Source organism: Nicotiana tabacum, chromosome 16 (assembly GCF_000715075.1).
Source record: "Nicotiana tabacum cultivar K326 chromosome 16, ASM71507v2, whole genome shotgun sequence".
Taxonomy (NCBI): Eukaryota; Viridiplantae; Streptophyta; class Magnoliopsida; order Solanales; family Solanaceae; genus Nicotiana; species Nicotiana tabacum.
The window spans coordinates 19,600,671-19,621,210 of record NC_134095.1 but is presented as its reverse complement, the minus strand read 5'-3'; the positions used below and the strand labels follow the sequence as shown (position 1 = coordinate 19,621,210).

The 20,540-nt window shown below is 35.2% G+C and overlaps 4 protein-coding genes across 4 annotated transcripts; 1 reads left to right on the top strand and 3 right to left on the bottom strand.

Annotated features, from left to right (window-relative positions):
* Nucleotides 1-193: 193 nt before the first annotated feature.
* Nucleotides 194-1,955, bottom strand: LOC142170168 (uncharacterized). Its single transcript, XM_075232000.1, has 2 exons — nt 1,403-1,955; nt 194-702 (listed from the first exon to the last, which is right to left on the bottom strand). The coding sequence occupies exons 1-2, from the start codon at nt 1,953-1,955 to the stop codon at nt 194-196; spliced, it is 1,062 nt and encodes a 353-aa protein (XP_075088101.1).
* Nucleotides 1,956-3,328: 1,373 nt separating this feature from the next.
* On the top strand, nt 3,329-6,627 carry LOC107796086 (uncharacterized). Its single transcript, XM_075231999.1, has 5 exons — nt 3,329-3,881; nt 4,582-5,192; nt 5,342-5,617; nt 6,166-6,230; nt 6,522-6,627. Exons 1-5 carry the CDS (start codon nt 3,329-3,331, stop codon nt 6,625-6,627), a joined length of 1,611 nt encoding a protein of 536 aa, XP_075088100.1.
* A 7,472-nt stretch (nt 6,628-14,099) lies between these two features.
* Nucleotides 14,100-17,667, bottom strand: LOC107816490 (putative strigolactone esterase DAD2). Its single transcript, XM_016642211.2, has 2 exons — nt 17,118-17,667; nt 14,100-16,093 (listed from the first exon to the last, which is right to left on the bottom strand). Exons 1-2 carry the CDS (start codon nt 17,486-17,488, stop codon nt 15,661-15,663), a joined length of 804 nt encoding a protein of 267 aa, XP_016497697.1. The 5' UTR covers nt 17,489-17,667; the 3' UTR covers nt 14,100-15,660.
* Nucleotides 17,668-20,009: 2,342 nt separating this feature from the next.
* On the bottom strand, nt 20,010-20,339 carry LOC142170167 (uncharacterized). The gene has a single exon (XM_075231998.1). It carries the CDS (start codon nt 20,337-20,339, stop codon nt 20,010-20,012), a length of 330 nt encoding a protein of 109 aa, XP_075088099.1.
* Between the last annotated feature and the right edge of the window lie 201 nt (nt 20,340-20,540).

Genomic DNA, 20,540 nt, shown 5'->3' with positions numbered 1-20,540 from the left:
ATAACAATATTCAGTTGTTTAGTGAAATCACTAAGGTAAAAAAGTAAAAATACAGTACATGCAGTGTTTTTATGATTTTGAAAATGCATACCGTCATCGTCTATGATATGATAGTATTATCTGCCAATATATTTTCATACTTTGCATCAATCTTCATAAATGATTCCACTACATCCTTCCGATTGGAGTAATTCTATTTTTGAATCAATGTTGTCATAAAATCAAGCAAATTCACAACTGGGAGGTCTCTTGCGTGCTTGTTTGCTGCATTTATTGATTCCGCAATATTCGATGTCATGGTCATGGTTCTATTTGCCTTGGAATGCGCCCGGGACCATTTATCATATCCAATATCCATCATGTATGTTTTCACTCTACTATCAATAGCTTCTAACTCTGCCATATGCCGGTTGAATTCTTCAACAGTGTATGCTCTTGCTAACGCAAAATATACTTCTTTGATTTGTTTTTGGCTCTTCCTGAAGTTTGTCTTTATGTTGTTCCACAGATGGAACATACATGCACAATGAGGGACTTCTGGATAGACAATTGAAGTTGCTTTCCATATAGCAGCATGTCTGTCTGATACAATGCACATTCCCTCTCTTTGTCCATAGGTTTCTCTGAACTGCACGAAGAACCATTCCCATGATGCATTATTTTCCGAATCAACAATTACATATGCAAGGGGTAGAATTTGTCCTGTAAACCCAAAGAACAAAATATCAATTACAACACACTATATTAATTTAGCATTTCATAAAGTAGTATAGTCATAGGTAGGTGCAGGTGTGTAGCAAAACAACTATATACTCTGATGGTATACTTGTATACCATACTGGTATCATATAATATTTGCAAATATTTTTTTTCTTTAACTGAATGTAATTGGATTGTACACAAAATATTAATTTAGTATTTCATATAGTAGTATAATCATAGGTACGTACAGGTGTAGCAAAACAACTATATACTCTGTTGGTATACTTATATACCATACTGGTATCATATAATATTTGAAAATATTTTTTGTTTCTTTAACCGAATGTAATTGGATTGTACACAAAATATTAATTTAACATTTAATATAGTAGTATAGTCATAGGTAGGTACGCGCAGATGTGTAGCAAAACAACTATATACTCTGTTGGTATACTTGTATACCATACTGGTATCATATAATATTTGAAAATGTTTTTTGTTTCTTTAACTGAATGTAATTGGATTGTACACAAAATATTAATTTAGCATTTCATATAGTAGTATAGTTATAGGTACGCGCAGGTGTGTAGCAAAACAACTATATACTCTGTTGGTATACTTGTATACCATACTGGTATCATATAATATTTGAAAATATTTTTTGTTTCTTTAACTGGATGTAATTGGATTGTATTCTTACCCTCTGTGTCTTGCGTGGAAGTCGTGAGTATGGTCCCTCTATATGTTGACTTTAAAAAACTTCCATCAACTACAACTGTTGGCCTACAATAGACCCATCCTCTAATCGATGCATATATAGCTATGAATGCATACAAGAAGCTCCCATCTCCTTCAGTGTGTAGTCGTGTCACTGATCCTGGGTTAGCGTACTCTAACATATAAAGATATGTTGGCATTTTCTTGTATGATTCACTTGGTGATCGTCTCAATAATTGCATTGCTTTTTCTTTTGATCTCCATGCTTGCATGTAGCTTAAGTCCATACCATATGCTTTTTGGATGTCTCTCTGGATATCTGTTGGTGTATATATGGTTTTCGGGTCAACAAGTTTATCTTGTACCACAGCTGCAACAAAAGCTGAGACAGCTTGCTTTTGTGAACAAAATCTCTTATCAGTTAAACAACTGTGGACAGAATTGAAATCCGTCACTTTGAAAAGATTTGATGCTCGCAGGCTTGATGCTTTAAGCCTCCAAATGCATCTTTCATCCACGCATTCAAGGATATACATGTTTATAATACAAATACAGTTATGTATAATGTTTTATTGATAAAAAACACACACAAAAATTCGTACAATTATATACTCACATGGTATACTCTGTTAGTATACTTATATACTATATCAGTATCATATTTTGCTGATAAAAAATATAGACAAAGCATCACAATTCTATACTCACATAGTATACTGATTTAGCATACATATATACTATATTGGTATTATGTTTTACTGATAATAACAAAGACAAACCAATACAGTTATATACTCACATAGTATACTGATATAGCATACTTATATACTATACCAGTATCACTGATAAAAAACACAGACAAACCAATACAATTCCATACTCGCATAGTATACTGATTTAGCGTACTTATATACTATATATGTATCACATAGTTTTTTACTTGAAAACATGCAGACGGACCTTCTTGGGCATAATTTATGAACCCGATATTGACATTTTTCTCTAACGGCATACTGTTTCATAACGAGAGCCAGCAGGTTCTTGTCTTTATAAATTTGTCCTTTTTCAACAATTTGATGAAATTGATCAGTTATGTGTTTGCATCATCAAGTTATAAAATGGCGTCATCTCTTTCTTGCACATCAAACGTAGTAATCATATCAGTGCTTTCAAATTGTGCAATTTCAAATTGTGCAATTTCATAACTGAAATTGATCAGTTATGTGTTTGCATCATCAAATTCTCCCAAGCAATTCTCAGAAATTGCACAATTTGAAAGCACTGATATGATTACTACGTTTGATGTGCAAGAAAGAGATGACGCCATTTTAGAACTTGATGATGCAAACACATAACTGATCAATTTCATCAAATTGTTGAAAAAGGACAAATTTATGAAGACAAGAACCTGCTGGCTCTCGTTATGAAACAGTATGCCGTTAGAGAAAAATGTCAATATCGGGTTCATAAATCATGCCCAAGAAGGTCCATCTGCATGTTTTCAAGTAAAAAACTATGTGATACATATATAGTATATAAGTACGCTAAATCAGTATACTATGCGAGTATGGAATTGTATTGGTTTGTCTGTGTTTTTTATAAGTGATACTGGTATAGTATATAAGTATGCTATATCAGTATACTATGCGAGTATATAACTGTATTGGTTTGTCTTTGTTATTATCAGTAAAACATAATACCAATATAGTATATATGTATGCTAAATCAGTATACTATGTGAGTATAGAATTGTGCTGCTTTGTCTATATTTTTTATCAGCAAAATATGATACTGATACAGTATATAAGTATACCAACAGAGTATACCATGTGAGTATATAATTGTACGGATTTTTGTGTGTGTTTTTTATCAATAAAACATTATACATAACTGTATTTGTATTATAAACATGTATATGCTTGAATGCGTGGATGAAAGATGCATTTGGAGGCTTAAAGCATCAAGCCTGCGAGCATCAAATCTTTTCAAAGTGACGGATTTCAATTCTGTCCACAGTTGTTTAACTGATAAGAGATTTTGTTCACAAAAGCAAGCTATCTCAGCTTTTGTTGCAGCTGTGGTACAAGATAAACTTGTTGACCCGAAAATCATATATACACCAACAGATATCCAGAGAGACATCCAAAAAGTATATGGTATGGACTTAAGCTACATGCAAGCATGGAGATCAAAAGAAAAAGCAATGCAATTATTGAGACGATCACCAAGTGAATCATACAAGAAAATGCCAACATATCTTTATATGTTAGAGTACGCTAACCCAGGATCAGTGACACGACTACACACTGAAGGAGATGGGAGCTTCTTGTATGCATTCATAGCTATATATGCATCGATTAGAGGATGGGTCTATTGTAGGCCAACATTTGTAGTTGATGGAAGTTTTTTAAAGTCAACATATAGAGGGACCAAACTTACGGCTTCCACGCAAGACACAGAGGGTAAGAATACAATCCAATTACATTCAGTTAAAGAAACAAAAAATATTTTCAAATATTATATGATACCAGTATGGTATACAAGTATACCAACAGAGTATATAGTTGTTTTGCTACACACCTGCGCGTACCTATAACTATACTACTATATGAAATGCTAAATTAATATTTTGTGTACAATCCAATTACATTCAATTAAAGAAACAAAAAATATTTTCAATATTATATGATACCAATATGGTATACAAGTATACCAACAGAGTATATAGTTGTTTTGCTACACACCTACGCGTACCTACCTATGACTATACTACTATATTAAATGTTAAATTAATATTTTTTGTACAATCCAATTACATTTAGTTAAAGAAACAAAAAATATTTTCAAATATTATATGATACCAGTATGGTATACAAGTATACCAACAGAGTATATAGTTGTTTTGCTACACACTGCACGTACCTATGATTATACTACTATATGAAATACTAAATTAATATTTTGTGTACAATCCAATTACATTCAGTTAAAGAAAAAAAATATTTGCAAATATTATATGATACCAGTATGGTATATAAGTATACCAACAGAGTATATAGTTGTTTTGCTACACACCTGCACCTACCTATGACTATACTACTATATGAAATGCTAAATTAATATAGTGTGTTGTAATTGATATTTTGTTCTTTGGGTTTACAGGACAAATTCTACCCCTTGCATATGCAATTGTTGATTCGGAAAATGATGCATCGTGGGAATGGTTCTTCGTGCAGTTCAGAGAAACCTATGGACAAAGAGAGGGAATGTGCATTGTATCAGACAGGCATGATGCTATATGGAAAGCAACTTCAATTGTCTATCCAGAAGTCCCTCATTGTGCATGTATGTTCCATCTATGGAACAACATAAAGACAAACTTCAGGAAGATCCAAAAACAAATCAAAGAAGTATATTTTGCATTAGCAAGAGCATACACTGTTGAAGAATTCAACAGGCATATGGCAGAGTTAGAAGCTATTGATAGTAGAGTGAAAACATACCTGATAGATATTGGATATGATAAATGGTCCCGGGCGCATTCCAAGGCAAATAGAACCATGACCATGACATCGAATATTGCGGAATCAGTAAATGCAGCAAACAAGCACGCAAGAGACCTCCCAGTTGTGAATTTGCTTGACTTTATTACAACATTGATTCAAAAATGGAATTACACCAATCGGAAGGATGCAGTGGAATCATTTATGAAGATTGGTGCAAAGTATGAAAAAATATTGGCAGATAATACTATCTTATCACAGACGATGACGGTATCCATTTTAAAAATCATAAAAACACTGCATGTATTGTATTTTTACTTTTTTACCTTAATGATTTCACTAAACAACTGAATATTGTTATTTAAGAAATACTATTACTTCATATAGCTAATGACTTTTCTTAATTAAAATTATACTAGGTGTTGCCATCAACTGAATTCTTACATTTAGTAATTGATGGCCAAACAAGAAATGTGGTGCGCCTACATGAAAGAAACTACACTTGTGGGAGATTTCAGCTAGACGATATTCCATGTCCACATGCAATGGCAGTTATACAAAAATTCCATATGGATTCATACAAGTATTGCTCGGATTACTACTACATAGACTACTTGCTGAAAACATATGAGATACCAGTAAATCCATTGCCTAATGAAACAACGTGGCAAATTCCAGAAGATGTCTCTTCGCAGGTGGTACTGCCACCAAAAGGAAAAATCAAACCAGGAAGACCTAAAAAGAAGAGAGGCATAGGAGGCTGGGAAGGAAATACAGTTACATGTGCACTATGCGGGAGAAAAGGACACAACCAGAGAACATGCCGAAATATTCCAAAGAGAGATTGATATAATGCTTCAATGTTTTTATAGAACTCATATATCGTAGAATCATAGCATTTGAATTGCAAAAAAATAAAATGCATTTCTTGCACTAGACATATATTTGGTATGATGATTCTTTGAGAAATTACTTTTTGGCAACAAATTTATATGGCTACTTGTATTTTCAATAAGAATCTATTTATTTTCTATTTTAGTATATAAAAGTGGGATGCATTTACATCTAGTTGCTGCAGGAAAAAGATGCTAAAATATATATGTGATACCCAAGTGGTATATCTGTATACCTTATTGGTATATCTGTATATCTTATTAGTATCAAAATATGTGCAGAAATAGAAGTGGTGCTGCAAATGCAACATTTGTACATACTTTGTTAACAAAATGGGCACGCTTTGCAGCTCATGTCTGTATTGAAGTATAACAAATTGGAAGCCATTTACATGCAGTTATTGTACATCATTAGGTACATTAATACAAGGTGATACCCGAATGTTATATTTATATACCTCGCTAGTATATAGTGGTATTGCACTAATATGGCTAAAACAAAATATGCGCAGAAATACAAATGGTGCACCAAATACAACGTGATACCCAAAATGCGCACGCTTTGGAACTCATGTCAGTACTTACATCTAGTTGCTAAAGGAAGAAAGGTGAGTCAAATACAACGTGATACCCAAATGGTATATCAGTATACCTGATTGGTATATAGTTCTACAACACTAATACACCATCTATGCTAAAACTACAGATGGACATTAAAGCTTAGACCATCATCACATTCGAAAGCAGATCATTTAACTTCTGTCACAACTACTTTGTATGTTGTTGGAAGTGTTCGCTTCATCTGCCCCTAATTTTCACTTGCAAAATCCATTAAACCTTACCCTCTGGCAAAGGAATGGACCTCGGCATCCTAATAAACCAACAACTTTATGGAAGAAGCCTAAGAAAAGCCTAATAAAACAAGCTGAAATCAGAAACAAAATCAGCAAATTTTCAGCATCAAGAGACATAACTAAACTGATAACCCCCATGTACTTGAAGAAATCTATACCACATATTCTGAACCAGAATAATTAAATATGACAAAAGAAACATTAGCAGCGGGAAATATTTTATAAAGGCACAAGTTTCCTACAGTCTTGAATCAGCAGAAGGTCATTTACTACTAATAATACCATTCTTCACCAAAAACTATTAAAATCCTGCAAAGTTTTCATGATACGATTAACTAAAACCAAAAAGAGACCTATACTACTTCTTGCGTTTCTTTCCACGAGTCTTTTTAGGTGCTACTGGAGCCTCAGATTCACTTGATTCGCCATGCAACTGCTTGTTCCTCCCATAGTGCCACAACAGTATACCAAACCTAGCTCGAAGACCATCCACATCAAAATTGGCAACAGGGATTGGAAGATCTTCAATAATATACTCAGCAAAGCAAGCAACATATACTCCACAATCTCTGAAATAAAACAAATGAATAGACTATACAAATCAATTAGAAGTGAAAATGTTAATATGAATGAGGAAAACAAAGTAAAAAAAAAGTAATTATTCTTACGAATTTTGCTGTGTTGGCAGATTTGTAATCAGTTCAATCTCAAAAGGATCAGTCAACTTCTTTCCCATGTGCAGACCATTTTCTACTACAATGTCACTTCTTTGGTTATAAAATTCAATACTAACTAGAAATAGGGGGATCAACACAAGCCTCTGCCACTTTTTGAATAGCTTTTTTGTGCTTTCGACTATGTAGCGAGTCATATACGTAAAAACATTTCTTGTGGAATGACACACACCCCAATATCCAATGCCAGATTTCTGCCAAATTAATTGGAAAATTGACATGATCAACCTGGTGACATGATCAACCTGGTGCCATGGGATCAACACAGCATAAGCCTCTGAAATGTCATTTACAAATGGAAATCTTCCTTTGATAACCTTCGAGGATCCCCCAACAGCACTAACACCAGATTGCCAGTCATTCCTATACGGCGACTATTTTACAGTTGCGGGGCGCCTTCTCCGTGCTAAAACTGCAGGAGTAGTTTCAACGTCTGTTTGTATCTGGACAATACTTCTTGATACCGACTGATCAGGTTTAGACTTATTTACAACATGAGTTGTCAGTTCATTTCCAGATTGATTTACATTACGTCTCCCTCCTTGTGTAATGGCAGCAATTAGATCAAGTTGAGAATCAGTATATTCAAAATCAGAATCCAAGTGAAGATCACCCCCGTGTCGACATGGAGCTTAAATTAAAAAATGCCAGTGAATAAATAAATATACAAAGTTAAAAAATTTAGAAAAAAAGAATGAAAAGTTATATATTGAAGACATTACCAGAAGGCAAATTCACATTACTACCACCAACATCCACTTGACCAACACCATCAACCCGACATGCTGAACACATAAAAGCATTATCAGCATCACTACTTAAATAAAAATTAAAAAACTATCAAGAACCTATCATTTACATACTAACTACAGAATTAGTAACATCGACATCGTACCCTGTGGAGCAGTATTAGACTCAATAACAATATCTGCTCGTGTCTGTACAGGGATTCCTGATGGCAGCGGAGCAGGACCCGACTTTTTAACATCATGAGATGACTGCTTATATGTTGCTTGTTGTGTAATGGCGGTGATTTGATCAATTGCAGATGCAGACAAATTAAAGTTAGAATCTAAGCCAAAATCATCATTAACTACATCATCACTTGTTGTGACGCTCTTCACATTGACACCAGTGGCACCTCCATTTTGACCAACCCCACCAAAACCAGATACTAAACATATAAAAGTATAAGCAAGAGTACTATTTTCAAAAAACAACAACAAAAAAAAATCAATCAAATCTGTGATTTACATACTAGAAGGCGCTTTGGGCGTGCTATCTCCAAGAACTACAGGATCATTCCCAACGTGGCCACTTTCAAACTGGTCATAATCATTATGCATCTCACGAAAGTCAGGATCATTATCCTGTTGCTTATGCTGAAAATGAGAAACTAACAATTTTAGTATTATGTATATTACAAGAATACTATGTGCACTAAAAGTAAAGAATGGAATAGTATCCTATAAGCATATATATTGCATCTTTGAACAATATACTATAGCGTTATATTATATAAAAGATCAATACCGCTGAATTTCCCTCTGGTTTCATTGACTGCCTACCAATAGCTGCAAGCACCTCCTCAAACTTGGTCTCTACAAAAAGCTTCAAAGCTTGTAACTCCTTCATTACCTCAGCATTGGTAGGTTGGGAATCACCTCCAGTACTTTCATGCATACTTTGTGTCTTTGGTAATTGAGTGCCAAAAACCTGAAAGCTATCGGGCTGACTGTCAGTGCACTCAACCGCATCTCATTTTTCACCTCATGATGTACTTCTCTAATAAGCAAATGATGCATAACCCGAATCTGCACAATAACTGGTGGCAGATCCAAAAAATAGCCAAAGCATGTTTTCTTAAACAGTCGAAGTTGCCTCTTTGATAAATTCGCTTTCAATTGATGAATAACATGGCAGTTGGTATCCCAATCAACCTTTGGTTTATAATCTAATTCCATAGGCACAAGGAAATCCCAACACTGCAAAACATGTTCATATAAAATAATTTCAGAAATAGAATTCACTTAAAATATAACTAAACCAACTAAAAATATTACAACTGCCATACGATACCAACACGACATATAACTATACCAGCAGGGTATACAATTCTACTGACTAATTTCCGGCAACTACAAATTTTACTTATAAGGAAACAAAAGGAAAATAGTGTGGGAACAATTTGCAGCAATACTAAGTGACCATCAATGCATAAACTTACTTTAAGTTGTTTCATTTGAAGATGCATATTCAATATTACTAGGGAGGGAAAGCCAAAAGAAACTTAACTATTAAATCTACAGTATCCGGAAACTATTCTATCAAATACATATTTTAGAGGATAGTAGTAAAATACTTTTCATCTTGCATATTCTTGAGATTACTAAGGAAGTAAAAGAATAGCATAAACTCACATCAAATTGCACTACAAGATAGCTAATATTCGACAAGGAACTTATGCTACAGTACCAGCGCTTCTCGCCCATTGACCCCATCCACACAATGCCACCTATAAAGAAAAGCTCATTCTGCACTCCTAACTTACACGGTCCCATTCCTTCCATGCTTCTCTCCACCACTGTCAACTGGCTAAATACTAAATCATGTACAAAACCATCTAATGCAAAGCTGAAAATCAGAAATCACACAGAGCAGCTCTGGCTTCAATAAATATGGTTGACTACAACAGCTACTGAATCAGTGACCCTTTTTAAACCTCAAGCAGAACATTAATTTAATTTGTCTATATTGATTCAAAAACATTGAGAAACTAATAGCAAAGACAAATATGCCATCCAAAATTAACAAGCTCATTATTGCAAATTAACTGGTATGTACAATATACTAGAAAAGATCACTCAATTCCTTCATGCTCAAACACAATATATACAAAATGATATCTTTTACTTCTTCTAAGCAGAATGATAGGCCTAAATTTTGCTAATATCACAGAAACATACACATAGAACAGCTCAAATTAACTTCACCCAAAAACTCAAAATTCGCTGGTACTTGATTTTCTCTTAGTTAATCATCTAGTGATGGATTTTGACAGCTATAAACACTATTACATCGCACTGAACATTGATAAAACGGATAGCTGGAATAAACAGATAAATGGAAATCGTAATAAATTTACAACAATTCTCTTAAATGTACAGAATGAATTTGAAGAAATAGAATTCACTTAAAATTAACACAACTGATTATAACTATAATATAATACAAAAGCATAACAGGAAATCAAAAAATAACAATGTACTATACATTAAAAATCTCAAAGATCATAATTGTAAGAAAATTACCTTCTGGGGTGCGATACCAATTTTTTTCTTCTTTAACTGAGAATCATTGCTACAATCAACATCTACTGGTTGAGTCTCTGTTTTAGGCACGGATTCACGTCGGCTTCCCCCTAACTCAGAATCCTCAACAACTTTACCTTTTCCCTTATCAGTCACAGGAATACCTCCTATGACTGGTTCGGAATTTGTGTCGGGTAATGACAGGTAGGGAGTTTCATCAACTGACGAAGCATTAATATTGTTGCCTTTTCCACCCTCTAATTCTACATTTTCAGTTGTGTTTTCAACATGACTACTGCTAGGGTTACGACTAAATAGAGACTGAGAATCAGAAAATAAGGAAAAACTAGGAACAGACATGGCTGAGGCAACGGATTCAGCAGCTACTTGTGTTGAAGAATGATATTGTCCACGGCGCCACCATCTACGCGCACAATGCTTCCGACCCATAGAAAAAACAACAACCCATAGACATTGATTCACAAAAGTACAAAGGAAAACACAAAAATTCTATGATTTTGAAACCCGCTTTCACTAAAATGTACTTTTAGAAGCAAAAATTTCACCCAAAGGTAAAATGTCACCCAAAAATAGGTACTAGATGAAGAGATAGAACGGAATCGAAAATAAAAAATTAAAAACTCGAATGTGGGTGAATTTTGCGTTCTCATCGGTTGGCTATGGAGATTTGGAAACTGTACTCTAGTCTACTTGTTAACTGTTAAAGAACGAAGAAAAGCGTGGGAAGCTTGTGCCGGATGAAATAGGTGGGCTGGATCGAAGATAAGGAGAGATGGGTAGATTGGGCCGCGTGAAATATGGGGGCCGGGTAAATAAATTGGGCCGACTAGGTAGGCAGGGTAAATAGTTTGGGCATGGGTATTAAAAGGTAAATAGTTTGGGCTTAATAGGTATAAAGTGAGATTTTCACTTTTTGTTAGTGTAACTTCTTTCTGCCCAGTGGAACTTTTGAACCCACAAATCGTTCATGGACTTTTAACTTATAAAACTTCAACTTCTAGCAAATTTTCATGTAAAAATAGTACGGGCTAGCCAGTTTTCAGACTGGTCATTTAAAAATAGCCAGCATTTGCAAAGTCATTGAAAAATAACCACTATTTTGCTGCAACACGAAAAGTTCCAACATAATATACTGGAGATCGGTGCACCTATGTATGAACTTCCAGCATATTATGCTGGAACTCCAACACGCGAAAAGTTCCAGTATATTATGTTGGACCGGTATATTATACTAGAGTATTTTTTCGAATTTTGAACAATGTTTTCGTTCAAATTTATCTTTACATAAAAAGTGGCTAAATTTCGATTACTTTTGAAACTATGACTATTTTTAAATGACCACTTATAAATCTAGCTATTTTTAAATTTCTCCCGATTTTCATGCATAATTGCGAAATTTTTTAACCCCGAGAACCACTTATGGGGCTCTCTGTCCCATTTTTTCGTCTAATTTTTGGTCAATTAGAGCGGAGAGGGAGAGGCAGACAACAAAGTGAGGTAGATACGGAGTAACAGGGAGAGAATAAATGGAAAAATAAATCTTTTTGGGATTTGAATCATTTGAGTATACAATATCAATTTTTTTGGGACTGTCCTTACCCACAATCTAAGCCTAAGAATTTGTCAATTCCTATTATGTCTTATCACTCAGTGGGCATTTGTATATATACCCGCTTTTTATGTTATGTTTTAATTTGTGTTTGCTTTGCAAAAAAAATTACAAACGTATTCGCTTTTTCGCATAACTTCAGCATACGGGGCTGAAGTAGCAAAGACAATCACGCAAAACTTCAGCATTCTAGTAGCCGGGCCTGAAGTTCAGCTCTAGAGCTGAAGTTTTTGTTTTGTAACTGGCGAACTTTAGCTCTAGAGCTGAAGTTTTTATTTTGTAACAGGCGAACTTTAGCTCTAGAGCTGAAGTTTTCTATTTTTTGGGGAGGGAGATTGACCTTTCAAATTCCATATTGTAAGTATGGAGATGGCTTCATTGATTTATTCTGGATCAGCAGTGTTTAATTTTCTTAAACGCTCAAAGTTAGCCGCCAACCTCAGTTGGAAAGACCTTAATTCCACTCTTGGTTTATACAATTTCTGATCTGGAATAAAGCTATTCTTACTCAATGTAATACAGGGTCAAGGTTTGTTCTTTTCTCTATTCAATTTACTTTCAACATTGTTGCTTAATTATTTAAAATCTTGCCATTACGTTTGAGCTCATATCATTAAGTAGAAGCGTATTATCTTCTGTATCCAACTGTTGACAGATGAGGGTTTTCACTGCTTTTATATCGTTGTGGGATGGTAAATATAATGTTTAATTTTCTTCATATGTTGATAGTTCAGTAAATATTAGTACAATAACGCTACTAGTATGTATAGTAAGATGGCTTCTGAGGAATTGAGTGAAGCCACAGAAGGAGAGATATTGTTACATCAATGTTATGTTCCGAAGAGATATGTAGATCACTGGGAGAAGGAGGAGGAAAACGGACTGAAATTGTTTAAAAAGTGGGTACAAGTTAAAACCTTTTAAAAAATGGGTATAAGTTAAATGGGGGCGCCCCGTGCAATTTTTACGTCAATTTCCCTTACTTTTGAGCCTCCTTCGCTTTATTCGCCAACTCATAAAATGCAATAAATGGGCTGAATCATTAGCCCGATATGCAAAGAGAATTGAGGCCCATAGATTTTAAGCTAGATTTCTTTCCTATTTGCTAGATTTGTTGAGAAAAATAGTTAAAACATATCATAAGATGGTGAGTTAGGGCGAGGCACAAAGTAGATGCCAACTTCCAGAAATTAGTGTTTTTTAAGTGCTTCTTATTCAATTTCTAATCTCCAAATCCAATTGGCTTAATAACACGCTTGCTAACAACTTTTGTAAAAAACACCACTAATCACAAAACAAAACCAAATGAAACAGAAGAATATAAGAAGAATGGTTCTTAATATTTTCAAAAAACCGTTATGTTTTATTTTTGAGCATCAATTCTCTTCTGGAAAAAAGACTCTGTACTACAATATTATATGTAGATTATTAATTTGAAGAATCAATAGTTGCAACTTGCAAAAGGCTACGAGGTGAAAAAAGAAAAATAAATAGGAAAGCCATTTTGGGGTCACAATATCCAGTAGAAAGACTCTTCAAAATGATTGAATTGGATTAACAAACTTTTGGATACATTGCGAACGACAAAACGAGTAGTGGGTACTGCTCAGATTCCCTCAAAACCAATCTTGTATATACACTTCACACACCTATGTTTCTTGAGTTACAAAAAAAGTACTACCACTACGTAACTTGCTTTATTCCTAAAAAAAGAAAAAAAGAAAAAATCAGATATTACAATTCACACGAAATTGATTTGGCAAACAATGACAATGGTGTACAATTTTATCCGTTCAAATCTTGATCAGCCAGGTCCTTTATAATAGAACAATATACTACCGTACTCTAAGAGCCATAATTTTGGCCTATCTCAAAATTCTAAAAGGGACAGATACTTCTGCCTTGGACCACATGACTTTTGAAAGAAAAACAAAAGTGGGGTTGAAAAACCAACCCCAAATGCCAAAATATATAAAGATGAAAGAGGAAATGGTCTAGTGGGAAGGGACTCTCATCACGTGAAATTCATGTGCAGATTCTTATCCCCCCCTTTTTGGGTAATCATATCTCATAATAATAATGGATCCTTGCCTACCATTTCGCCTAGTGTCACCATTTCCTTCACCTTATTTCTCACACTAATAGCCTGTTTGGCCAAGCTGGAGAAATCAACTTATTTTGAGAAGTGTTTTTTTTAAAAGTGTTTTTGAAAAAAGTACTTTTGGAGAGAAGCAGTTTGTGTTTCGCTAATCAGTCTGAAAAGCACTTTTGAGAAATAATTTGTGTTTGGCCAAGCTTTTTAAAAAGTGCTTTTAAGTGTCAAATTACGAATAAGGACATAAATAGATTTACTTAATAATTAATATTATAAGTAAATAAATAATATCAAAATTTTGTTATTACATGCAATAATTTAAAAAAATTCATTTTATTTAAGTAAAATATGAAAATAAAATTTAAAAATACTTAATTCTTTTAATATAAGTTAAATATATTAAAATTCCTTCAACAAATATAAAAGCATTCATCTCTAAAGTCACTATATATTAGAAAGTTTTTCTAAAAATAAGAAGAAATATTTATAAATTAATATCCTAAGTATTAGGTTTAAGGGTTATTTTGGTATATACTATATTTTGTTAAGGGTATTTTAGGTAAGAAGAAAAGCCAAAACTGCTTCTGCTTTTGGAAAGAAGCTACTTTTTTCTGCTTCTCTGAAACTGCTTCTGCTTCTTCCCAAAAGCACTTTTTTTTCCAAATAAGCTTGGTCAAACACCTCAAATTAGGAAAAAAAGTGCTTTTGGGAAAAAAAATGTTTTTTCCCCTTGAAAAGCTTGGCCAAACAGGCTATAAATTGGAACAAGAAAAGCAAAACCTCTTCTTTTTTGGGGCAAATTGAAATAAAAGTAAAAAAATAAAGTCTTGGCAACAAAAATCATTAAGCACATTTTAAGTAACTCCCCATGCACAAAAAGAAAACACACAAAACTTGTGCATAGTTTGTGTGTTTCACATTTTTGTAAGGACTATTATTCTTGAATGCTCTCAACATCCTATTTGGTAAAAATCCAAAATTTTCCTCAAATCCACAGAGTATGAAGATTCAAAAACTAAACAAACCATGGTTCTTTTTTTCTTTTGGTTTGGTTGTATGTGGGGGTTGGGGTGAGCTGGAGGTGGAGAAGGATTTATATTGCTCGAATTTTTCAAAAATACTATCGGGTGCATGTCAAATTCTTCAAAATAGTATATTTTTGAAGGATTTAATACGAGAACAATACCATTTCTAAAAAGTCCGAACAACGTAGAAATGGATTCATCTATGCGAAAGAGCTCTTCTAAGCTCTTGAGCCAATAAAGTAGGGGCACTAAGGTGGGGCAAATGACCTTCAATATTCAACCAATGCACTGTATTCCGACCACCTAGGTGGTTCTTTAGGTACGTAGCTACTGATGCAGGTACAGAGTGGTCCCTTGCTGTCTGAAATATATGGCATGGAACTTTTACAAGGCCTAAAACTCCCCTCATGTCACTATTAAACACTGTCCTTGACACAAACAATGTTATGTCTGGTCTCATATTAAACAATGTCCTGCTGAATTCTCGTACCGCCGCCGGAACATCTGCTCCGACAGCTAACGGAGCAAAACCATTAACCCATGCCTCATAATTTGCCTCCATTGCTGAAAATACTTTCTCTATTTCTCCTTGTTCAAATCCACCGTGGTAGTCTTCATCATTCAAGAACCTAATAAGAGTAATATTTTATTAAACATTTGGTGGAGATAAAAAGAAAAAGAGATCTCTTTTGTAGTTCAGATAAGGATTCTTTAACATGAAAAGTCAATTGAGTGATCAAAACATTCCAAAGCAAAATCCATGAATTTTGTCAAACAACCTTAGGTTAGGAGGATAAGATAAGTTAGTTTGACAAAAGTGCTCCTAACTTTATTGGGAACTGAGAAAAAAGTAAAAGAAAACAATAAACTAAAAGACTACGTTAAATATTCCATTTCTGAGTGGCCAAACTCGCATAACTTAGCTCCTATTTCTACTAATATATATAAGCCCATCTAACTCAGTGCTTCAAAAATGACTTGCCGTTAATGAGATGCATTACACATACAACGATAACAAACCATGAATATGTATGTCTTATATTTTGACTTGCCCCGGAATATGTGTTTGGTAGTGTATGTCTTATATTTAAGAAAAAACCGACAAATAAACCAAAAAACCGATATAAATCGAATCGAGAAAACAGACTTAATTGGTTTGGTTTGGTTCTAATATTTGAAAAACCGACTTACTTGATTTGGTTTCTTTTTAGAGAAAACCCGATCCAAACCAAACCATGAACACCCCTACGTAAAAGTTATACTCCCTCTGTTTTAATTGATGTGAACTCATTTGATTGGGCATAAAGTATAAGGAATTTTTTTTTGAATTTGTGGTGTAAATTAAGTTATATATATATTTTGTATAGTTGTAAATAATTCATAAAGGTAAATTATTTCCAAATATGAAAAGAATTAATTTTTATGGGCACAAACTAAAAAGGAAATAAGTTTACATAAATTAAACTGAAACAGTCGTACAAAAGAGTTATTTTAAATGCCATGAGGACCAAATTTTAATTTCACCCATATTGCCCATTTCTATCCATAACTTTCTTCTTCCCCCTTATTTCTACAAATTATACAAATTTACTTTGTAACTATTCCAAGTTGAAAGCTAAAGTAGTAAATTGGTAAAAAGTTAATGAAGTTTACCTGGGAGAAGCACCGATGAGGATGAGTTTGGAGAAGAGTTCAGGGCGGCGAATGGAGGCGAGAATTCCGATCATAGCGGAGACAGAGTGGCCAACATAAGCACAACGATCAATACCAAGAGTATCAAGAATATGAAGGAGGTCATCGACATAAGGGTCAAGTGTAGTATAACGTCGGAAATCGAAGAAATCAGGATTCACACTGCCGGCACAGACAAGGTCGTAAAGGACAACACGGTAATCTCGGAGAAAAAAAGGAAGAATTCGATTCCAAGCTGATTGGTCTGTTCCAAAGCCATGAGCTAACACCAAAAATCTCTCACCTGAACCTACGACTCGTACGTTCAGAGCATCCAAAAGTGTCTGACCCATTTTGAGTTTGCCTTCTTTTTTATTGGAGGAAAATATGAAGAATATGTTTTGGGTTTTTGTAAGGGCTTGGAAAATCCAAAGACTGTACCCTTGGGTTGAACTTTTGTACTCCTTTTTTTTTCCTTTTTTCTCGTTTGTTTAATGGTTGGCCAATTTTTGTTGGGTAGAAGTTGTGTGATGGAAAAGTCTTGTGGAGGGGTGTGGTATTTATAACGGTACGAAGAGACAGCTACTTTGGATGTATTTTTATGGATAAAGGAATTTGACAAAAAATAGCACAATATTTGGATAGCAAATTAGTCCTATAAATATATACATTTAAGCAGTTTAAGATCTTATATATGTCAAAATTAAATACATTTGGTCTCCATTATATTTAAAAATTAAAACACAAGGTTATAGCTATAGTTAACGAAATCAGCTTGTAAGAAACATGTAAAGTTGTTTAAATTAAAAAGATCATTAAGACAGACTTTTTCCAATTAGTTCCTCTAATTCGTATCTTGAGAAAAACAAGATCAGCACCAGAAGCAAACAACAAAAGTAAGATAATGAGGAAAAATAACAACAACAAACAACAACAAATCCAGTGTAGTCCCATAAATAAGGTCTTGGGAGGGTAGAATGCATGCAGAATTTAACCCTACCTTTAAAAACACAGAGAAGCTATTTCCAGTAGACCCTCGACTCAGGAAGGGAAAGGGAAGGGGCAATAACAAGTAATCAATCAATAACCGAAGTAAAATTACAAAACTAAGACTAAATAATGCAATCAGAAAACTGAAATAAGGCATCAAAAAGTAATAACAACAATCTAGGGATAAAACATGAAGGACACTAAGTGATGTATCAAAGCTATTGTGACAAACATGGACAACACTCGGCTACCTAACCCTCTATATTTATTCTCAACCTCCACACCTTCTTATACATGGTCAGGTACGCAGTCAGCTCGAGCAACACCATATCTCACCTAATCAGCTCTCTCTCTAATACTTCTTCGGTCGGCCTCTACCTCTTTGTTGGTCCCTCCAACGCTAGCCTCTCACACCTCCTCTCTGGGGCATCAGTGTATATCCTCTTAACATGCCCGAACCATCTAAGTCTCGCCTCCCGCATCTTATCCTCCAAAGGGGACACACCCACCTTGTCCCTTGTAACTTCATTTCTAATTCTATCTAACCTAGTATGCACGCACATCCATCTCAATATCCTTATTTCACTCACTTTTATCTTATGTACATGGGAGTTCTTGACTGGCCAATAACCCCTCCCCCCATACATCATAGTCGGTCTGATCACCGCTCTATTAAACTTTCCTTTAAATTTTGGTGGCACATTCTTGTCACAAAGAACACCGGAAGCAAGCTTCTATTTTATCCATCCCGCCCTAATACGGTATATGACAACCTCGTCTATCTCCTCATTCCTTTATATAATAGACCCAAGATACTTGAAACTTTCTCTCCTAGGAATGATTTATGAATCAAGCCGCACATCTTCGTCTACTTCATAAGTCGCGCTACTGAACTTGCACTCCAAGTATTCTGTTTTGATCATGCTCTACTTGAAACGTTTAGACTCCGGGACCTGCCTCCAAACCTCTAACCTCTCGTTAACACCACATCGCGTCTCGTCAATCAGTACAATTTCATCTACAAATGATATGCACCATGGTATCTCCCCCTGAATGTGTCGTGTCAATGCGTCGATTGCTAGGGCAAACAAAAATGGGCTAAGGGCTGACCCATGATGCAACCCTATCACAACCGGGAAGTGTTCCGAGTCCCCTACCTCTATCCTCACCCGAGTCTTATCCCTCGTACGAGTCTTGAATAACCCTAATGTATGCAACATGAACGCCTCTCATCTCCAAACATCTCCATAACACCTCCCTAGGCACTTTATCGTAAGCCTTCTCTAAGTCGATGAACATCATATGTATATCCCGCCTCCTTTCCCTATACTGCTCTATCAAGCTCCTAACAAAATGAATAACTTCTTTAGTAGAATGCCCCAACATAAATCCGAATTGGTTCTCTGAATAGGCATAATCATCCTCACACTCCGCTCCACTACCCTCTCTCATACTTTCATAGTATGGCTCAGTAACTTGATACCCCGATAGTTATTGTAATTTTGAATATCACCCTTATTCTTATACAATGGGATCATCGTACTCCATATTCATTCCCCGGGCATCTTTTTCATCCTAAAAATGACATTGAATAGCCTAGTTAGCCATTCCAAGCCCCCCCTACGCTCTTCCAAAATTCCACCGAAATTTTGTCTGGCCCGATCACTCTTCCCCTACTCATCTTATGCATAGCCCCCTCTACCTCCTCAACTTTTCTATGCCTACAATACCCAAAGATCCGGCGACTCTCAGATTGTTCTAAGTCACCCAACACAATGTTCATATCCCCCTCTTCATTCAAGAGTTTATGGAAGTAAGTTTATCATCTCCGACGAATAAGTACCTCATACAACAACACTCTACCGACCTCACCCTTGATACGCTTCACAGGTCCAGATCATGAGCCTTCATCTCACGCACCTTGGCTAGCCCGTGCAGCTTCTTATCCCAGCCCTTACCTCCAAGTTCTTCATACATACATTCAAATGCGGTTGTCTTAACCGCAGTTACTGCTAACTTCTCTTCCTTCTTAGCCACCTTATGCCATTCCTTGTTCATCCTCTTCTCCTCCTTGCCCCTGCTCTCCAAAAACTTTAAATACGCCGCTTTCTTGGCTTTCACTTTACCTTGGACCACAGTGCTCCACCACCGATCCCTTTTACGGCCACCAGAGATGCCCTTCGAGACCTCCAATACCTCCCTAGCATCCTTCATAATGCAATTTGCAACCACGATCCCAATACCACTCGTGTCTCCACAGCTCTTCCATGTCCCCTAACTCCAGGGTTTTGTGTTTTGTCAAAGCTCCCTGGTTGATCTTAGGTAGACCATGCGCAACCCTCTTTCTTCGCTTCCTCAAAATCTCCAAATTGATTACCAGAAGCTTATGTTGGATCGTGTGGTTCTCACTCGGGA

Coding starts and splice junctions, on each gene's coding strand:
- LOC107796086 (XM_075231999.1), top strand. CDS start 3,329: ATGTATATGCTTGAATGCGTGGATGAAAGATGCATTTGGAGGCTTAAA. Junction 5,193..5,341: donor TCTTATCACAGACGATGACG/GTATCCATTTTA, acceptor AAATTATACTAG/GTGTTGCCATCAACTGAATT. Junction 5,618..6,165: donor CAGAAGATGTCTCTTCGCAG/GTGGTACTGCCA, acceptor CACGCTTTGCAG/CTCATGTCTGTATTGAAGTA.
- LOC107816490 (XM_016642211.2), bottom strand. CDS start 17,488: ATGGGTCAGACACTTTTGGATGCTCTGAACGTACGAGTCGTAGGTTCA. Junction 16,094..17,117: donor CTCATCGGTGCTTCTCCCAG/GTAAACTTCATT, acceptor TACTCTTATTAG/GTTCTTGAATGATGAAGACT.
- LOC142170167 (XM_075231998.1), bottom strand. CDS start 20,339: ATGAAGGATGCTAGGGAGGTATTGGAGGTCTCGAAGGGCATCTCTGGT.
- LOC142170168 (XM_075232000.1), bottom strand. CDS start 1,955: ATGTATATCCTTGAATGCGTGGATGAAAGATGCATTTGGAGGCTTAAA. Junction 703..1,402: donor TTCCACGCAAGACACAGAGG/GTAAGAATACAA, acceptor TTGGGTTTACAG/GACAAATTCTACCCCTTGCA.